The sequence below is a fragment of the Phyllostomus hastatus genome, unplaced genomic scaffold (assembly GCF_019186645.2).
Source record: "Phyllostomus hastatus isolate PE091 unplaced genomic scaffold, TTU_PhHast_1.1 phas_contig_1771, whole genome shotgun sequence".
Taxonomy (NCBI): domain Eukaryota; kingdom Metazoa; phylum Chordata; class Mammalia; order Chiroptera; family Phyllostomidae; genus Phyllostomus; species Phyllostomus hastatus.
The window spans coordinates 17,914-34,542 of record NW_025333677.1 but is presented as its reverse complement, the minus strand read 5'-3'; the positions used below and the strand labels follow the sequence as shown (position 1 = coordinate 34,542).

Genomic DNA, 16,629 nt, shown 5'->3' with positions numbered 1-16,629 from the left:
CTAACATTTGATAATTTACTGGTTATATTTTGTTATTTACTTGTAGATTGATTCCACTGTTTTCAAAGAACATATTTTTAAACAAGCATATGTTTCTTGAAAGTTTCTTTAGATTTACAAAAGATTTTAAATCTTTGTTTATTATGGCAGATTTGTGTATTATTTTATTTCCATCACCTTTGCTATATACAGTTTGAATCTATATTAGTTGAAAACAAATTTAAAATTGCTACCACTTTCTGGTTTATTGACCTTATGAAATAGCCTTCTTTCTCTCTAATAACTTATAGTTACTACTTCTGACTTAAAAATTGCTTCATCAGCTATATTTTATTCATACTTTCATAATGTTTACTTTCTAGTATTTTGCTTTCAGTCTTCCTCTGACTATATTTATTTAAGCTATTTTCTTGTAGGCCACATATAGGTAACTTTTAAAAAAATTAGCAACTTATTTTTTAATTGGAGTATATAGAAGATTAAATTAAAAGTAATTGCTAGTATGTTTGGGGTTTTGTCTATTAGTGTTTGTTTTAATTTTTTCTTGTTCTTTCTATTCCTTTATAAAAATTATTTTGAATTGATATAGTTACTTCTAGTTTTTATTATTTCCCCCCATTATTTTTCTAATTATGTACTATTTCATTTTTCTTGTGGTAGTCACCTTAGACATTACGGGAGTATATATTACTCGTTAGAGTCAAATTACATTAGTACTTCTGCCACATCCTGGATAATGCCAGGACATAAGAACACCTGCCTCTCTTCCAAACTTTTTTTTTTGTTCTCACGTAATTTGAGGCAACATAAGTTTTAAATCCTAAAATATGTAATTTTAACCTATTCATTTTTTTCTTACATTTCTTAGGGAGTATTTTCTTCTTCCAGAAAAAAATATCATTTTACTCTGGCTCTGCTGGAAATGAATTTTATTCATTTTTTCTTATGTAAAGATGTCTTTAATCTATCTTCATTATAAAATTTATTTTGGTCATTTATGGAAGTTGAAGTTGGAGATTATTTTCTTTCAGTACTTTAAAAAGAAATATTTAAGTGTCTTTCTGGCTTCTATAAGAACATTTTTATTACAGTTCCTTTGAATGTGATGTGCCTTTTTCTCTAGATGTTTTTAACATTTCCCCATTGTTTTTGGCTGTCAGCAATTTTACTATGATATTCCTGAATGAAATTTTGTTTGTATTTGTGGTGCATGGAGTTTTAAAATTTCCTTATGTCTTTAAAAGAAAAGCTTGCTATCTTTCCCTGTTATCTAGAAGGATGGTAAGTGTGTTAGTTTGCTAGGCTGCCATAAAAAGGTACAACATGCTGGAAGGCTTAAACAACAGAAATTTATTCTCTTCACAGTTCTGGAGGCCATGAATGTGAAATCAGGGTGTTGGCAGGGTTGGTTCCTTCTGGGTGCTATGTGGGGAGGATTTCTCTTTGGCTTATTGATGGCCATCTTCCCTGAGTCTTCACATTGTCTTCTCTCTGTGCATATTTCTCTCTATGTCCATATTTCCTCTACCTAAAAGGACACCATCATATTGGATTAGGGCCCATCCAACTCACATCATTTTAACTTGATTATTTCTGTAAAACCCTGTCTCTAATATGGCAACATTCTTAGGTGCGGGGGTTAGGATGTCAGAATATATATTTTGGAGGTGATACAATTCAGCTTACAGCAATAACAAACCACTCCAAATTTAATCACTTCACAACAGTTTATCTTTATTTTTCATAATTGTGTGAGTTAACTGGGATCAATAGGTAATTTTTGCTTAAAGTTTTTCATGAACTTGTGGTCAGCTGGCACATGACACTTGAGTCATTTAATGCATTACTGGGCTGGATTCCAAGGTGTCTCATAATTTAGGCAAAAGTTTGCTGGGAAACTAGTTGGGGCTGTTGATTGTCCATAAGTGGTCTGTTTATGTGACTTGTAATTCTGCTAACAAATTGTAACAATTTCAAAAGGATGCAACTAAATTGCTGTGTTCCAAAGACCCAGGCATAGACTACAAGGCATAAACTGTAAGGTTTCATTTGAATTAGGCTGGAAGTCTAAGAATGGCACTTTTCTGCATTCTATTTGTCAGAAAAACTCTTTATGATTCAAGAGGAGGGTGACTAGAGTCCACCCCTTCATGTAAGGAGCACCACACATATATAGGGGAAAAAAGGAATCTATGACACTCATCTTGGGTGATTATCTACCAGCATGTCTTTCATTAGTTTTGGAAAATTCTTAGCTATTCTTTCTGCAAATATTGCTTCTGCTCTGTTCTTTCTCTACTCACATTTGGGATATCAGTTATACATATTATGAATCTTTCATTGTGTCCATGGGTTTCTTATGCTCTTTTACTTTCTATTTTCATTTCTTATTGTGTTCTCTGTTTCAGATCAAAGTTTTTTTAAATTTATTTTTATTCTAATCCGTTAATCAATCTGACCTTCACCTGCTTTTCCAGTTACTTATACTCTAGTTTACTAATTCTGTTTTCATCCATGTCTAATTAGCCTTTAAATTCACCCATTGAGTTATTAATTCTAATTGGTATACTTTGCCATTATAGAATTTCATTTATTTTTAGTAGCTTCCCATTCTCTGATAATATTCTCTATCATGTCATTTGTTTTCTTGGACATTAATCTCCCAAATTTAAAATCTTTCAGATATTTAGTATCTGAATGTACTGAAGGACTCTACATTTTGTATGTGTTTTCCTCTTGACCCTGTGTCTTATAATTCCTGTGATACTGGAGGTAAAAACAACTAAAAGAAATAACTGAATAATTAAAATGGTAACCTCCATGTAACCCAAAGGAGTGTGGGGTAGTAATGGGGGGACAAGAGGGCAAGGATTTAAACAGACAAGTCTCTCAAGCATGTTTTTCTTTATATCGCTTTGCTTTCTAATGCCTGTAATTATGTTGCGCGTGGGTCACCGGCCAGCAGTGACCACGGAACGCTGTGGATGGCTCGACGATAAACACGCGAGAAAAAACAACACATGCACAGAGACAGACTAGTTTCTGTGGGGAAGTAGGGACAGAATGGCCACCCCCCCTAGTGGGGAGCGCGCTGATTTACTATCCATACCTGCTTTTATTGGGATCATTTTGCATAATAATTCAGGTAAAGTACAGTACTCATTAGGGGAAGTAAGGAACTATAGAAAACAAAGAACTCTGCCGGTCTATTGAGTTGGGGGTCAAAGAGCTGTAAGACTGAGGAACAAACTAACTTCCTCCTAAGACCCTTCTCATTCAACTGAGAGCATTCTAAACAAAGAAGGTTTCACAGTAATTTACATATTCTTTCTTAGGCCTGATCACCCTGGGGAATCCGCACTTCTCAGTACCGAGCTGCACCACCCTGTCATTGTTTTAGGCTTAGGTGGAGCAAGGGAACTAAGGCAACCGAGAGATAAGGAGATTTTCTCCCAGACGCTGAGAACTCAGGCTATGTCAAAGCCGAGGAGTGAGGGTCCATCACCCCCTTTTGCTGCAGCCCCCCAAGTCCTTCTTTTGGGGGGCCTCCCAAAGTGATCGTGCCTGGCTTAGGTCGTTCCCCTCATGGGGAATCTTACCCGTCTTTGGCTAACTGACCAAGCTTTTTGGGGTTCAGTTATGAATAAAGCAGCAGAAGCAGCATTCCTGCCAGGGAGATAAGCTTTTGTCTCCTTGCTGGCTCACGGTTCCAAGGGCGTTCCCTTAGCTTTAGCTAGGCGGGGGTTTCAGCCTCTGATACCAGTCAGGGTGGTTCCCAACATAATTATACTATGAATTTAACAAATAAATTTCAATTAAAAATTGAAATTTCAAATACCATGAAAGTCAAAACTTAAAGGCATAAATTATGAAATCATTATCAAATAAGTGATTATTAACATTGTGAGAGTTGGGTAGGATGGAGTAACTTGCAACAGACCACTGCTCCTATAGGGCATGATTAGAGAAGATGGATCAAATGATAAACATCATATTGTTTAAGGCAGAAAGCAGAGGACTAGAGGAATTGAAATTCCAGAGAGAGAAGAAGGTTTTAGAGGTGAATCAGGATCTAAAGCTTTCCCTGAAATCCTTGATGGTTCTTGAGAAGGGGTAGATGCTGATACTCTGGACCAGGTCCAGTTAGCAGACATTTGGTCCTATTAGATGTCCACAAGGACAGCTTGTCTATACCATAAGGTGTAGATATTTGGTTCTGTCCAAATGTTCCCAGAGACATTTGGTCCAGAGTTAATACAATCCTGCTCTTCTGCAAGATTCAAACCCAGACCCATCTCCATCACACTGGCTACCAAGGCAACAAGGGTGATTCTTGGCAATGCAGCCTCAAACCAATTATTTAACCTATATAACATGGTAGTATTTTTATGTATTAATCCTGTAAACCCAAAGTAGAAATAAATATTGTGGGTGGTTTGAACACAGGGATATTTTCTATGCATGGACTTTTTTGACAGGACCAGATATTGAGGACCATTTGTCATGGACCAGTATGCTTATGGTCAATATGGAGAGGAGCAAGTGTTCTGCAAGGCTAGGTCTAGGCGGAAGGTCACTACAGGAGACCTGCAAATTGGCAGACCTTTGCTGCTCACATGAAGTTAAGGATGACAGCATTGTTTTTTCTCTGGAGAAATTTTCTGAAGTTTGAAGCTATGTGAGGCTTAAGTCTAAATAGAAAAGTATCATGATTTATCTGTATCTCTTCATCAATGTGGTTATTAAGAAAAACTAGTTTTTATGCACCACAATGTTCATAGCAGCACAATTTACAATAGCTAAGTGCTGGAAGAAACCTAGGTGCCCATCAGTAAATGAATGGATCAAAAAACTGTGGTCCATTTACACAATGGAATTCTATGCAGCAGAAAGAAAGAGGGAGCTCCTACCCTTTGTGACAGCATGGATGGAACTGGAAAGCATTATGCTAAGTGCAATAAGCCAGGAAGTGAAAGACAAATACCATATGATCTCACCTTTAACAAGAACCTAAACAACAAAACAAAGAGCCAAGCAAAATTTAGTCAAAGACACTGAAGTAAAGGACAGACTGACAGTTACCAGAGGGGAGACAACAAGGAATTTAAGGAGAGAATGGGAAGGGTTAACAGGAACAAAGATAAAGGACACAAGGACAAAAACTAGAGGGGGATGGAAATGGAAGGGAGGTGGGGAGGGATGGGTGGGAGGGCTGGGATGGGAGTAAAGGGCCGAAAACTGTACTTGAACAATGATTTAAAAAATGAAAAAAAAAAAAAAAACACAACTGAATATAAAAACCTAAAAAAATACCAAAACTAGGTTTTTCCATCTTTCCCTTTCATTCCTCATTATTTTAATATGTTTGTGTCTTCTGAACTGTGATAGACACCATGGATTCAAATAAGAGGGTAGATGGACACTTTAAGGAAAAAAATGGACTAAAAGAGGAATAAAAATGACTGGGTTCCTACCACCTTAATGGATGTGTAAGAGTGGCAAGAGAGACAGCCAAAAAATAAATAATAAATTAGGTTTCACTAATTAAGTATTTAATAAAGTAAATACTTAAGTATGCAATTAAGTATTTAGTTGCAATATTAAAACACGCTGCAAAGAAAATAGAAAAATGCAACGAGAAAATTATAGGATGATCTAATTTAGTCTGGGCATTCAGAGAGGGTATGCTGAAGAAATAACACTTAAGCTGAGCCCTAAAGGGTAGGGACAAGTATTTCACTCAGCGTGAGAAACACACGTAAAGATTCTGATGCAGCTTTATAAGACTGTTCGTATTTTTGAATGTTGTGGACAAAGAGAGTAAGAAAGACAACAGTTGTGAGGTGTCATGGAATGAGACTGGTAAGACTGGATGACCCTTGAACCTTTGTTTTTTTTAATTCTAGATTTTATCCTAAGAACAATAGGAAGACTTTGAAGGATCCTAGTGTAGCAGTGAAATAATCAGACCTCCACCCTTAATAATATCAGTGTGTCTCTATGTGGAAAGTGGAATGAAGGATAATGGTGTTGGGAGGTATGAGAGGTAAATTAGGAAGTCATTTCAATTTTACTTTAAGGCAGAAGATATAGGCTTGGAATAGATAACTGGACTTAGAGATGTAGAAAATCAGAAAAAGAAATATGAAAAAAATAAAATTATAAAATAACAGTATTTGATTATTGATTGCAGTGAATGGGGAACAGGATGGTATCAAGGATGCCTCTTTCTAGGTTTTGGGCTTGAAAACCACATGGATGATGGTTCCCTTCTTATGATAGGGAGCATTAGGGGAAGAACAACTTTAGTGTAAGGCAGGAACTGAAGTCTACAACTGATGCCTTCTATGAAAGACATGGACTGAAAATGTACATTTAGAAGTTGTAAGAGATAGTAGGAACTGCCTTTTACATTTTGAAAGAGTACTAACAAAATTTTTGTTTACTCCCTGAAGTTCTTAAATCATCCTATCATAACCTTACTTGTTAGAATAATAAAATGCATTCACATTGTTATGAAAACATTGTAGTTTTTCATTAAAATTTTGTTTTTATAAGTATCTATTATTATTTTTGTGTTGTTCATTTAACTGAGTTTGGAAAATCCTGGGAATCATTAATCTTTCCGTGTTGTTTTGTTTATCAGTTAGGAAGGGGATTGTAATCAAACTGAAGGTACATAAATACTTCTAATGACTCTACTTATGAGTTATGGTCTGCTCTATAGGTGCTTCAGAGAGCAGCAGTATTACATTCCATATAAGAAAACTACTTATGCTAAATGAAGCAGAGCACTCGATTACAGTTAAGCATATGACTATTTCCAATTTGTACCAAAACCTTTACACTAAAGTGTGGTTCTAAAATGTGAAGCTTTACTTATTTTATCTTTCTTTAATGAATCTGCTCAGAACAAAAGTATAAAATCTTTTATTTAAAACTGATCATTTGAGAATTGGTTCATTTATTTTCATTTTACTAGTAGTAAGCATTAGAGGAAAAGATATATTTTCCAGACTGGTACAGGTGGAATTATCTCACTTTCTGAAAAATAATCACAAAATATTATACATATGCTACATTTTAATAAGTTGAGTGATGTTGGGTGAAAATATTTGTCATGCTAGTTTTCTGTCCAAGTTCTGGAACAGGAAGCAAAGGACAAGTATAGAGTTTACTTAAAATATTCATTTAAAATATAGCTAGTTTTTATAGTTCCAATTCCTGAAAGGTTGAATTTTTTAATTTGTTTTCCATTTATTTTCCAAACTACAATGTATGATATTATGCATTATTTTTCTTTTTGAAATAAGTATTCAATTAGCCAATAGAAAATACAGAGATCTTCATTGTTTTTATTTGGGAACTTTATTTTTTATATATTTTAGCTTTTGAATAGTAAGGTAACAGTGAGAGGTCCAACAGGAAAGAGATGACACCCCCAAATTAGGGCAACTCAAGCAAGGTTGACTAAAGTGGCCATTTAAAAGGACAGCAGGGTTTAGGGAATCCCCAGGTATAATGCAGTACCTCTGGGTTCCACCCCAGCCAGGCCCAAAGCAAAATGGATAGGAAGGACAGAGACTTGTATGGAGAACCTCTTTGTCTAGGGACCAAGTCATCCTGAAGGAACTCTTCAGGGATGGAGTTTGGGGGATGAAGATCTTGATGTCACTTTCCTTCCTCACTGTGGAGGGTTCCATTGGCAGAACCCAATGAGAAGGCAAGAGAGCCTATTGATATAGTCCATTTAGGTCAGCCCATTCAGGGCAAACAGAAGGGTGAGAAATGTAGAGAGTGGATCTTCCGGGGGCAAAAAGAATAATCTAAGACAATGAGAGTGTACCACAGAATGACAAAAGAGAAGTGGGAAAGGTGGTGGTATGACTTTTTTTTCAGGATTCAGGGACAGAGGGTTTGGGTCATAACTGCCTACTCCTTGTGAAGTGCAAGAAGCTTTGGAACTGGTTGGCAAGGGGCAGGTTTTGGAGAACTGGGAGGAGTAGCGATTCTATAGTTAAAGCAGGCTGTACTCTGTTAACTGACCAAAGATTCTTAGTTTAATTCATGCACAGAAAAGAAAAGTTCACCTCGAACCTAGAGAATGTTCTCTGTAGCTAACAATAATGATGCTTTGATGATATCATTGCTTTTTGCTTGCAGGATCACACCTCACAGACAACGTTGTTTGGCCTTGGGCATGAGTTTTGTGATTTTGAGAGTATTTGGTATGTACTCTTAGTAATCTTTTATTATATCAAAATGTTACTATTTTGATATGTGAATATGTACGTTTTACATGTATATTTATGTAAAAATATATATGTTTACATGTATATTTATAATTTCAAATAAATAATGAAGGTAAACAGCAATAAACCAAGTGAAGGAGGAGCTGCTTTGCAGAATTTAGGAGGTAATACTTAATGTAAAAAGATAATAACTAATGTAAACCCTATTCTGCCATATAAAATATGCATTAATATTGTATTCAATTGGGAGAGATAATCCATTTGATCACAAGTATGTTCACTAAGCTCACACAAGTGGTTTGGTAGCTGAAATAAACACTTATATGAGCTTAACAACTACACATTGCTTTGTATTTGGGAAGTCAGTAACCTAAACTACTGCTTTTAAACATTTCATTACCAAAGTGACTGAATCTGATAATTTTAAGGATTTCCACCAAAAGAAAGAATTAGTTTTGCTGAGGGTAATGTACTCTGTATTCCATGCTTTCTTAAAATAGCAAAAACTAGCTTTCAAATCCACATTAGGACTATATTAGGGCCCCTGATTCAAGGAGCTGATTGAACATATTGGTGGGGTAAGAAAACAAGATTGGCCTGGATTGAAGACTGACACATGATAAATGCAGTCAAGAATGCAGACATAATTTTAGTGTGGCTCTGATGTGAACCAGAGAAACCATTCCAGACCTACATCAGTAGGGGGTTTAAATTAGCTTTAATAGGGAAAAAAAAGAGGATATTTTTATGGTGCACAATGATCCACTAGAGAAGGACAGGCTTGTAATGGAAGAGAGAACATAAGAAAACTGCATAGACAGTTTCCTGCATCAGAAACAAACCCATTGAAAGTGATGCATTTTTTAATGAAAGTGGGTAGAATAAGATGATATTTTAGATACAGACTCTCTGGACAGGGCTTTGCTATCAGAGAATTTTAAGCAGAGGATAGATATTATCTGATTTACATTTAAAAGATAACTCTGCTACTGGAGGGAGAAATAGTTAATAGAATATAATGTGGAGAATATGAAAAAAGGAGGCTTTTACTGAAATATGTCCTAGTCACATTAAATTGGTGTCTGGGGCTTGTCATAGAGACAGAGAGAAACCAGCATATCCAATCTATGTTTGCAGTTAGTGTTACAAAAATTTATCATGGATTGGGAATGCATAGTAGGCCGAGGGTTTTTTACCTTGAACAATTACAAACAGAGTGCCAGCCCTCATTGAAACAAGATTTCTGGTGTTAGATAGTGGTCTTTGGCAGGAATGAAATCATGAGGCATGAGGGCCCTCATAATTTATTAAAGAAGATGGTCAGTCATTAGACATGTTAGTTTTCAGAACCTGGTCCTGGTGTCTTCGGGGTGGCTTTATAAAAATGACTCAATTCACCTTTACCTGCAAGTGACACTGTTGCCGAGCAGACGCGGCCTCCGAGGGTAGTAGAGGCTTCATGCAGGCAGCAGCGCTCAGCTGTTCTGCGAATGTGGACTGGCAGTCATCTGAACCCAGGGCCGCTATTAACACACCAAAGTTTAAGTTATTCTCCTCAATATTTTGATAAATAACAGATACACATTTGATTATAAAATTAATTTTTCAGTTACTGAAAATTCCAAATTTGAAATTTTTGGAACAACACTGAGTACTGAAAATCAGTATTTAGTATCTCTGTTGGAAATACTTTGTCCTAAATTTTTCATTCAAAACTTAGCAGTTTTGAGATGTCAAGTAAAAACATACACACCTTTGTGAAAAGATGCAAATCTACCAATTTTTTATACTTATAGGGATAAACTTTTTCAAAATCATATTGTTTCTAGTTATTATAATCCTATTTGTAAGTAAATTGTTACATAATTTTCAATGATATGTTTGATAGTGATGATGTCTAAATATATATGTAGAAGTTTAATTTTAGGATAAAAATTATTATGATCCCAACCTATAGTGTTTTCATGAAGAATTGACAATCTCTGCATTTTTTCATAGGGAGTATACCTGGACCAATAGTGTTTAAAATGGTAGGAGCAAGTTCTTGTACCTTTTGGGACAGTGGGCACTGTGGAAACAGAGAACACTGTTGGATCTATAACAAGGCAAAAATGGCCTACCTGTTTTTTGGAACATGTAAGTCATATCTACTGAAGAATTGTAGAGAGGTAAAATTATTTTCAAAATTATGATTGTTCATAGCAAATGGATACTTTGATGATTAAAGAAGCCTTATATTACTACATAACAATATTTTAGAAACTAAAGTACTATAGAATATATGTAAATATTTGAGTCATTGTATTAGATATACAGTTGTTTTATATTATTCCTGAATAAAGGGTGATAATTTCTAGATTTTCAATTTGGGAAGTAGTTTTGCCTATATACATATTCAGCCAAGTTGTTTGGCCCTGCGACCCTTTCCATTTCTACCATGAAAGATTGGATGATTTAAAAAAAGGTTTTCGCACCACTAAAGAGCATCAACATACTCTTACCCTACTTAAATATAAGTTTCATATTGTCTCTTATGCTCAATGATGTAACAGTGCTTGGCACACAGCAAGCATTCATTGAAGAAGTGAGAGGTAGAGGACTTGACATGCCGTGGGGGGTGTGAGCTACAGCCAAAGTGCTGGGATAGTCTAGATACGTTTGTATGAGTTTGGATAATTCAGTAGATCTTCCTGCATCTTTATTCATCTGTAAAAGGAGGATTTGGCGCTATATAATTTTGAAGTCTTAATCATTACTAACATTGAATGATGTTATTGTATAGATGCTATTGGTGTGATAAATATTTTAAAGTGATTATATGTTTTGTGATTTTACTAACTGGGTTCAGTAATTCAAAGAACCACATAATGTTAGACTCTAATGTTTAACAATAACAATTACCTGTTTGATAAAAAATATAGAGCAATGCCTTCTAATTCAGAAATTAATTACCTGGAAACTTAGTCAACACTTAACCTGAAAAGTAAAATTTAAGAAAAAATTAAAAAGTCAAAAATGACATTTAAGAAATCAAAATAAATTTCTCAGAGGCAATTCAACAAAACTAGGCATTGTTCCTAAGGACATCTGCTTAAAATACTGCTGAGCCTTTCAATTTTTATGCTAACCTACCTTTAAACAGAGTTCATAATTGAGAATGATGATAAACTACTCAGTCCTTTTAAGGAGCTACTGAAAGGAGATCACAATAATAAAAACATGGGAAATTACAGTAAGAGAAGGCAAATACAGGAAACTGTGATAGGAATATGCATTTGTGGCAATTTTGTGTAAACCAGTACATTTTAAAGTATATTTCATAAGTCACTTGAATCAGAAAAACTTGGAGTGCTTGCTAAAAATATAAGTACTGGGGCCCTGAATTAGGATCCCAGGGATTAGAGGTAGGCATGCATATTTTTAATAAAGCACTTCAGGTGACTATCTAGAGTACCAGAAATTCTAGAGCTATTCTGTCAACACAGTGCATATTAACCATGTATAGCTATTCAAATAGAAATGAAATAAAATTAAATACAATTAGAAATTCAGTTTCACATCAGCAACAGCTGAATTCGACCTGTTTGATGGTCATGTTGGACTGCTCTGTTGGACAGAGCAGGTGAAGAGCAGTCATTGCAGTGAGATGTACTCAGTGTGTGACTACGGCCACGATGGAGCAAGTCTCATCCAAAAGGGATCCGTGGACCCTAGAAGCCCATACTAAGCTTTAGTATATCTTCGAAACCCTAAAATTCTTTTCATTCAGTTTATGTCCAAGAAGTTTTTTTCCTGTGGAGGGAGGTGGTAGCATTCACCATTCTTAGAAATTTTATCACTCAAAAAAGTTGGTAAGAAATTTATCATATCAATCCTTCAGTTCTCTGTGGTAGCAAGAAAATTCTTCTGATCTTTCTCTTAATTTTCATTGGAATGACTCACTACATATGTACATTACATACATACTTTTACCTTAAATGAAGGGTTCTATCACTAAATTGCACTAGAGAGATGACTTATAAGTCTTTTGCAAACATTTCCTATGTTAACTTGCTATGTTTACCACTTCATTAGGCTTGTTTTATATTATCTCTGTAGAATCTTTATTGAATTATATATATTTTCAGAAAAGGACACACAAAATATAATTCAACACATTTTTATAAAGTGAATATACCTGTAATTAGTATTAATATCAAGAAATACATATATTGGAATTAAGAAGTGAATTTAGTATGCTCATTAAACATAGAATCAATATACACAAATCAATTGTGTTTCTATATACCAGGTACAAACAAATAAAAAAAATACAATAACTAAAATAACATAAAAAATGAAGAACCAAGAAAAATATCCATTGAAAGTGGTATAAAAACTGTATACTAAAGACCACAAATTTCACTTAAGAGATGTTAAAATGTAAATACAGTGGTACCTTAGTACTTGTCAACTTCAGTACTCTTCAAACCTGGTACTTGTCTCATTGATGAGAAAAAAAGATTTCAGCACTCAGTGCTTGCACACCACGCTTCGCACATATTAGAACTTGTATGAGTTACAACGCCACCCCACAAGAGAAAATGCTTCATCAGCTGTCGCTTGCTCACCTCTCATTGGAGCAAATTAATGGTGAGTACTGAGGCACCACTGTAAATGAAAAAATGCATATGCTTCCAGATATAAAGACTTGAAAATGCCACTTCTCCTAAATTAATTTATAGCATCAAGAGATCACAAACAAAATCCCACAAGGTATTTATTTTTTTTTTAAATTGACAAGGGAATTGAAATTCACTTGAAGGTCAAAGGGCCAAGAGAATCTTGAAGATGAAACAAAATTGAAGGATATATTCTACAGATACCCAAACCTATTATCAAGCTATCAACACAGTAGGATAGTGAGTGATACAAATGTCATCACACTGACCAATGGAACAGAGCAGGGGTGTCAAACTCATTTTCACCAAGGGCCACATCAGCTTTGAGGTTGCCTTTGAGGGGCTGAATGTAATTTTAGGACTGTGTAAATGTAACTACTCCTTAAATAGGGGCAAGGAGCTTGGTGCTGCCTCTGGGTAGAAACAAGGTGCCAGGCCAGATAAAACAAGGTGGAGGGCTGGATTTGGCCTGCGGGCCTTGTGTTTCCACCTTCGGAACAGAGGACCCAGAAACAAACCCACACCTGCACACTCAACTGAGTTATGGTGAAGGAAGACAATGAAATGTTAAAAAGATGGTCTTCAAACAGGGTAATGGCTCATTTTATATATGCATATCTAAAAACATATCTTGATCCCTACCTCAAATCATATGTACAAAAAGCAATTCTAAATGCATAGCAGATGTAAATGTAAAAGATAAAACAATCAGTACTTTTGAGAAAAACAGGAGAGTATCTTCATGGCCTTGGAGTAGGAAGAAATTTCATAAACAGGATACCAAAAGCAGTAGCTACAAAAATCAAGCTATATGAAAACTAATAAATTCTGATCATCAAAAGAAGTAATTAAGAGAGAGAAAAGAGAGCTGCAGTGTAGAAGACAGTGAAAAAGGTGAAAAAGAACAAATGTCCAAAATATATAAAGTACTCTCACAAATAAACACTAAGCAAAGGAGTAATAACTTAATAGAAAAGTGGACAAAAGACTTGAAAGAAATTCACAAAAGTAGATAATCAAATAGCCAGTAAACAATAAAGTGGATAATAATTTTGATAAAGGCAACAATAGAATACTATACAACAATGAAAAGGGAAAGTGCCCAAATACATAAAATATAGATAATTCACACAAACATAATGTTGAAAGAAATAAACCAGTCATAAATCCGTTTGCAGTGTATGATTCCACTTACATAATTTTGACCTGCCATCAAACATTTCTAAAGCAAAGCAAACCAAACTAACCCTTTTGGGTTAGTGAATTTGATTAAACGTGAAGAGGGATTCTCTGTTGTAGACAATGTTTTGTTCTTGATTCAGATGCTGGTTACACTCTGTTTCATTGAACAGATAAAAAAAGCAGTGGTACATTTACACAGTGGAATACTATGTGGCCATGAAACAGAAAAAATATCTTACCTTTTGCAACAACATAGATGGACTTGGAGATTATTATGCTAAGTGAAATTAGCCAGTTAGTTTGATTCTCACTTATGTGTGTAATCTAATACCACACATATAAATCATATACCATATGATCTTCACTTATGTGTGTTATCTAATGGACAAAATAAACTGATGAATAAAATAGAAACAGGCATGGATACATGGAACAGACTGACAGCTGTCTGAGCAGAGGGGGAAGGTGGAACTGGATGAAATAAGGTGAAGGGATTAGCCAAAGCACATATATACATGACACATAGACACAGACAACAGTGGGGTAATGGCTAGAAAGAAGTGGGAAGGAGAAGGTTGGAGGTAGGCAAAGAAGTAGTGGATGGGACATCTGTATTAGTGTCAACAATAAAAACGAATGGAAAAAGTAAAAGAATATTAATGATAAAAATGTATCAAGCAACAATCTAAAATAACTGATTTTTTTTGTAATTAATATATAGTTACATAGTATAGATCTTAGGTGTTTGGTTTGATGGCTTTTGGTAATTGACTGCACCTGTGGAACCACCACCCAAAACAAGGTATAGAAATTCCCCCTGCGCCCCTTCCCAGAACATCCCCCTCCTCCACAGATAAACATCGTTCAGATTTCTACTACAATATGTTGGTTTTACCTATCCTAGAAATGTATGCAAATGTAATACAGCATATACTGATTTTTTGTTTATTCGTTTGTGTCTGTCTTGCTTAATGGTATGCTTTTGGAAAATTCATCCATGATATTTTATAGCAGTAGTTTGAGCTTTTAACTTTTTTTGTGAATGTACTACAGTTTCTCTATTTTCATTCATGTACATTTGGATTGTTTATAGTGTTTGGCTCTTATAATGAAATGTACAAAATACTGTGTCATTATAAATGATATAGGCTTGTTAATTTTTTCTTTTATCTTTTGAAATCACTGCAATTTATATTATCAGATAATTGATATTGTTGATCTGTAATATTTTTTACTTTAATCAATAGGGTTATTTGAACCCAAAGCTCAAGTACTTTTAAGTAATACTTGTACTATATTAATTTTCTGAAACTTGAAACATAAAAATCAATTTAAACCCTCCTATAATCAATTAATATTTCTAAAACATTTGTTTGTATTTGGAGAATGATGAATATTTCAAGAAGAGTAAGGCTGCATGAAGTGACTTAAACAGATTCCAGTTCCTATTGATAATTAAGTTTTGAAGGTAGAAATAATTTTTTTTTGTTTTTGACTTAACACATTCTGTGAAATAGCAACGCACCTTGCATTTTTCTTGGGCTACACATTTAAGAAATCTGAAAGTTTTTGTGACTATTTTAAAAGTCTCCTTTAGGTAACCTGATATGTTTATGACTTTAATTACATTGTACAATAAGAAAATTGGTACCTTTAGAGACAAAGTACACTTATTTTTTCTTTGGCAGCTAACATTCTTTCCACAAATATTTTTGCTTTAAATAAATTGACGCATCTGATGGTGGTTGTTTTTTTTTTATTTAGGTTTTTTTTGCAAAGTATGCACTATCTTGTCCACTGCTACTGCATTTGGCCTTCACAAATATTCACTAAAGGAAAAAAATGAATTCCTGTCTATGCCTGTAAAAATTCTAAAATTAAAAAAAAAGAGAGAGACGGAAGAAACTGATTTATAACCGGATCATCAATGCGTAAGAATTACATGTTGTCAGTCCTTCAGTGGAATATTATACTAATAAATTCTAAAATAATTATATAATGGAATGTTTAATAAATGAATATGTTCCATATGATCCCATAAGTTTTCATATATTTTAGTATAAATATAGAAATATAGTCTTTGTGTTTTCAATTTTTTACAGATTCTAATATATATATTTTGTACTTTCAATAAAAGAATAATACTTGGAAGAAAAGGATGAAGTGGATATGGGAAAACACACACAAGTGACTGAATGCAGTACTGTCTCACAGACTAGTCATTGGACTTTGACTAAATAATGTTACTTGGGTTTCATATGTTTTCTTTGTGGTACTTTTTATGTGCATTGAGGATGTTTATTTCTCAATAATTTTTCAAAATTAAATTTGCCAATTCAGTTCATATAATAAAAATTTAAATTAAGGTCATATTTATTCTCCAAAAGAAAACCTATTTTAAACCCTTAAAAATGAACATTTTATTTTTCTTTTATTTGATGATAGAGATTTCCTTAGAAAATGTCTCTTGTCAGTTGGCCAGTTTGTAATCATATTTTGCATAGTCTTTTAATTTTAGTAGACATAAAATTCAG

General features: G+C 34.3%; 1 protein-coding gene across 1 annotated transcript in view; it reads left to right on the top strand.

The window, feature by feature from the left end:
- Positions 1-16,011, top strand: part of LOC123815492 (solute carrier organic anion transporter family member 6A1-like) — a gene marked incomplete at its 5' end in the record, with an annotated part of 44,782 nt that extends 28,771 nt beyond the window's left edge. The window contains 3 exons of the mRNA XM_045833757.1: positions 8,164-8,228; positions 10,251-10,388; positions 15,860-16,011. Of these exons, the coding sequence (XP_045689713.1) occupies positions 8,164-8,228; positions 10,251-10,388; positions 15,860-16,011 (355 nt within the window). The remainder of the gene's footprint in view (positions 1-8,163; positions 8,229-10,250; positions 10,389-15,859) is intronic.
- Between the last annotated feature and the right edge of the window lie 618 nt (positions 16,012-16,629).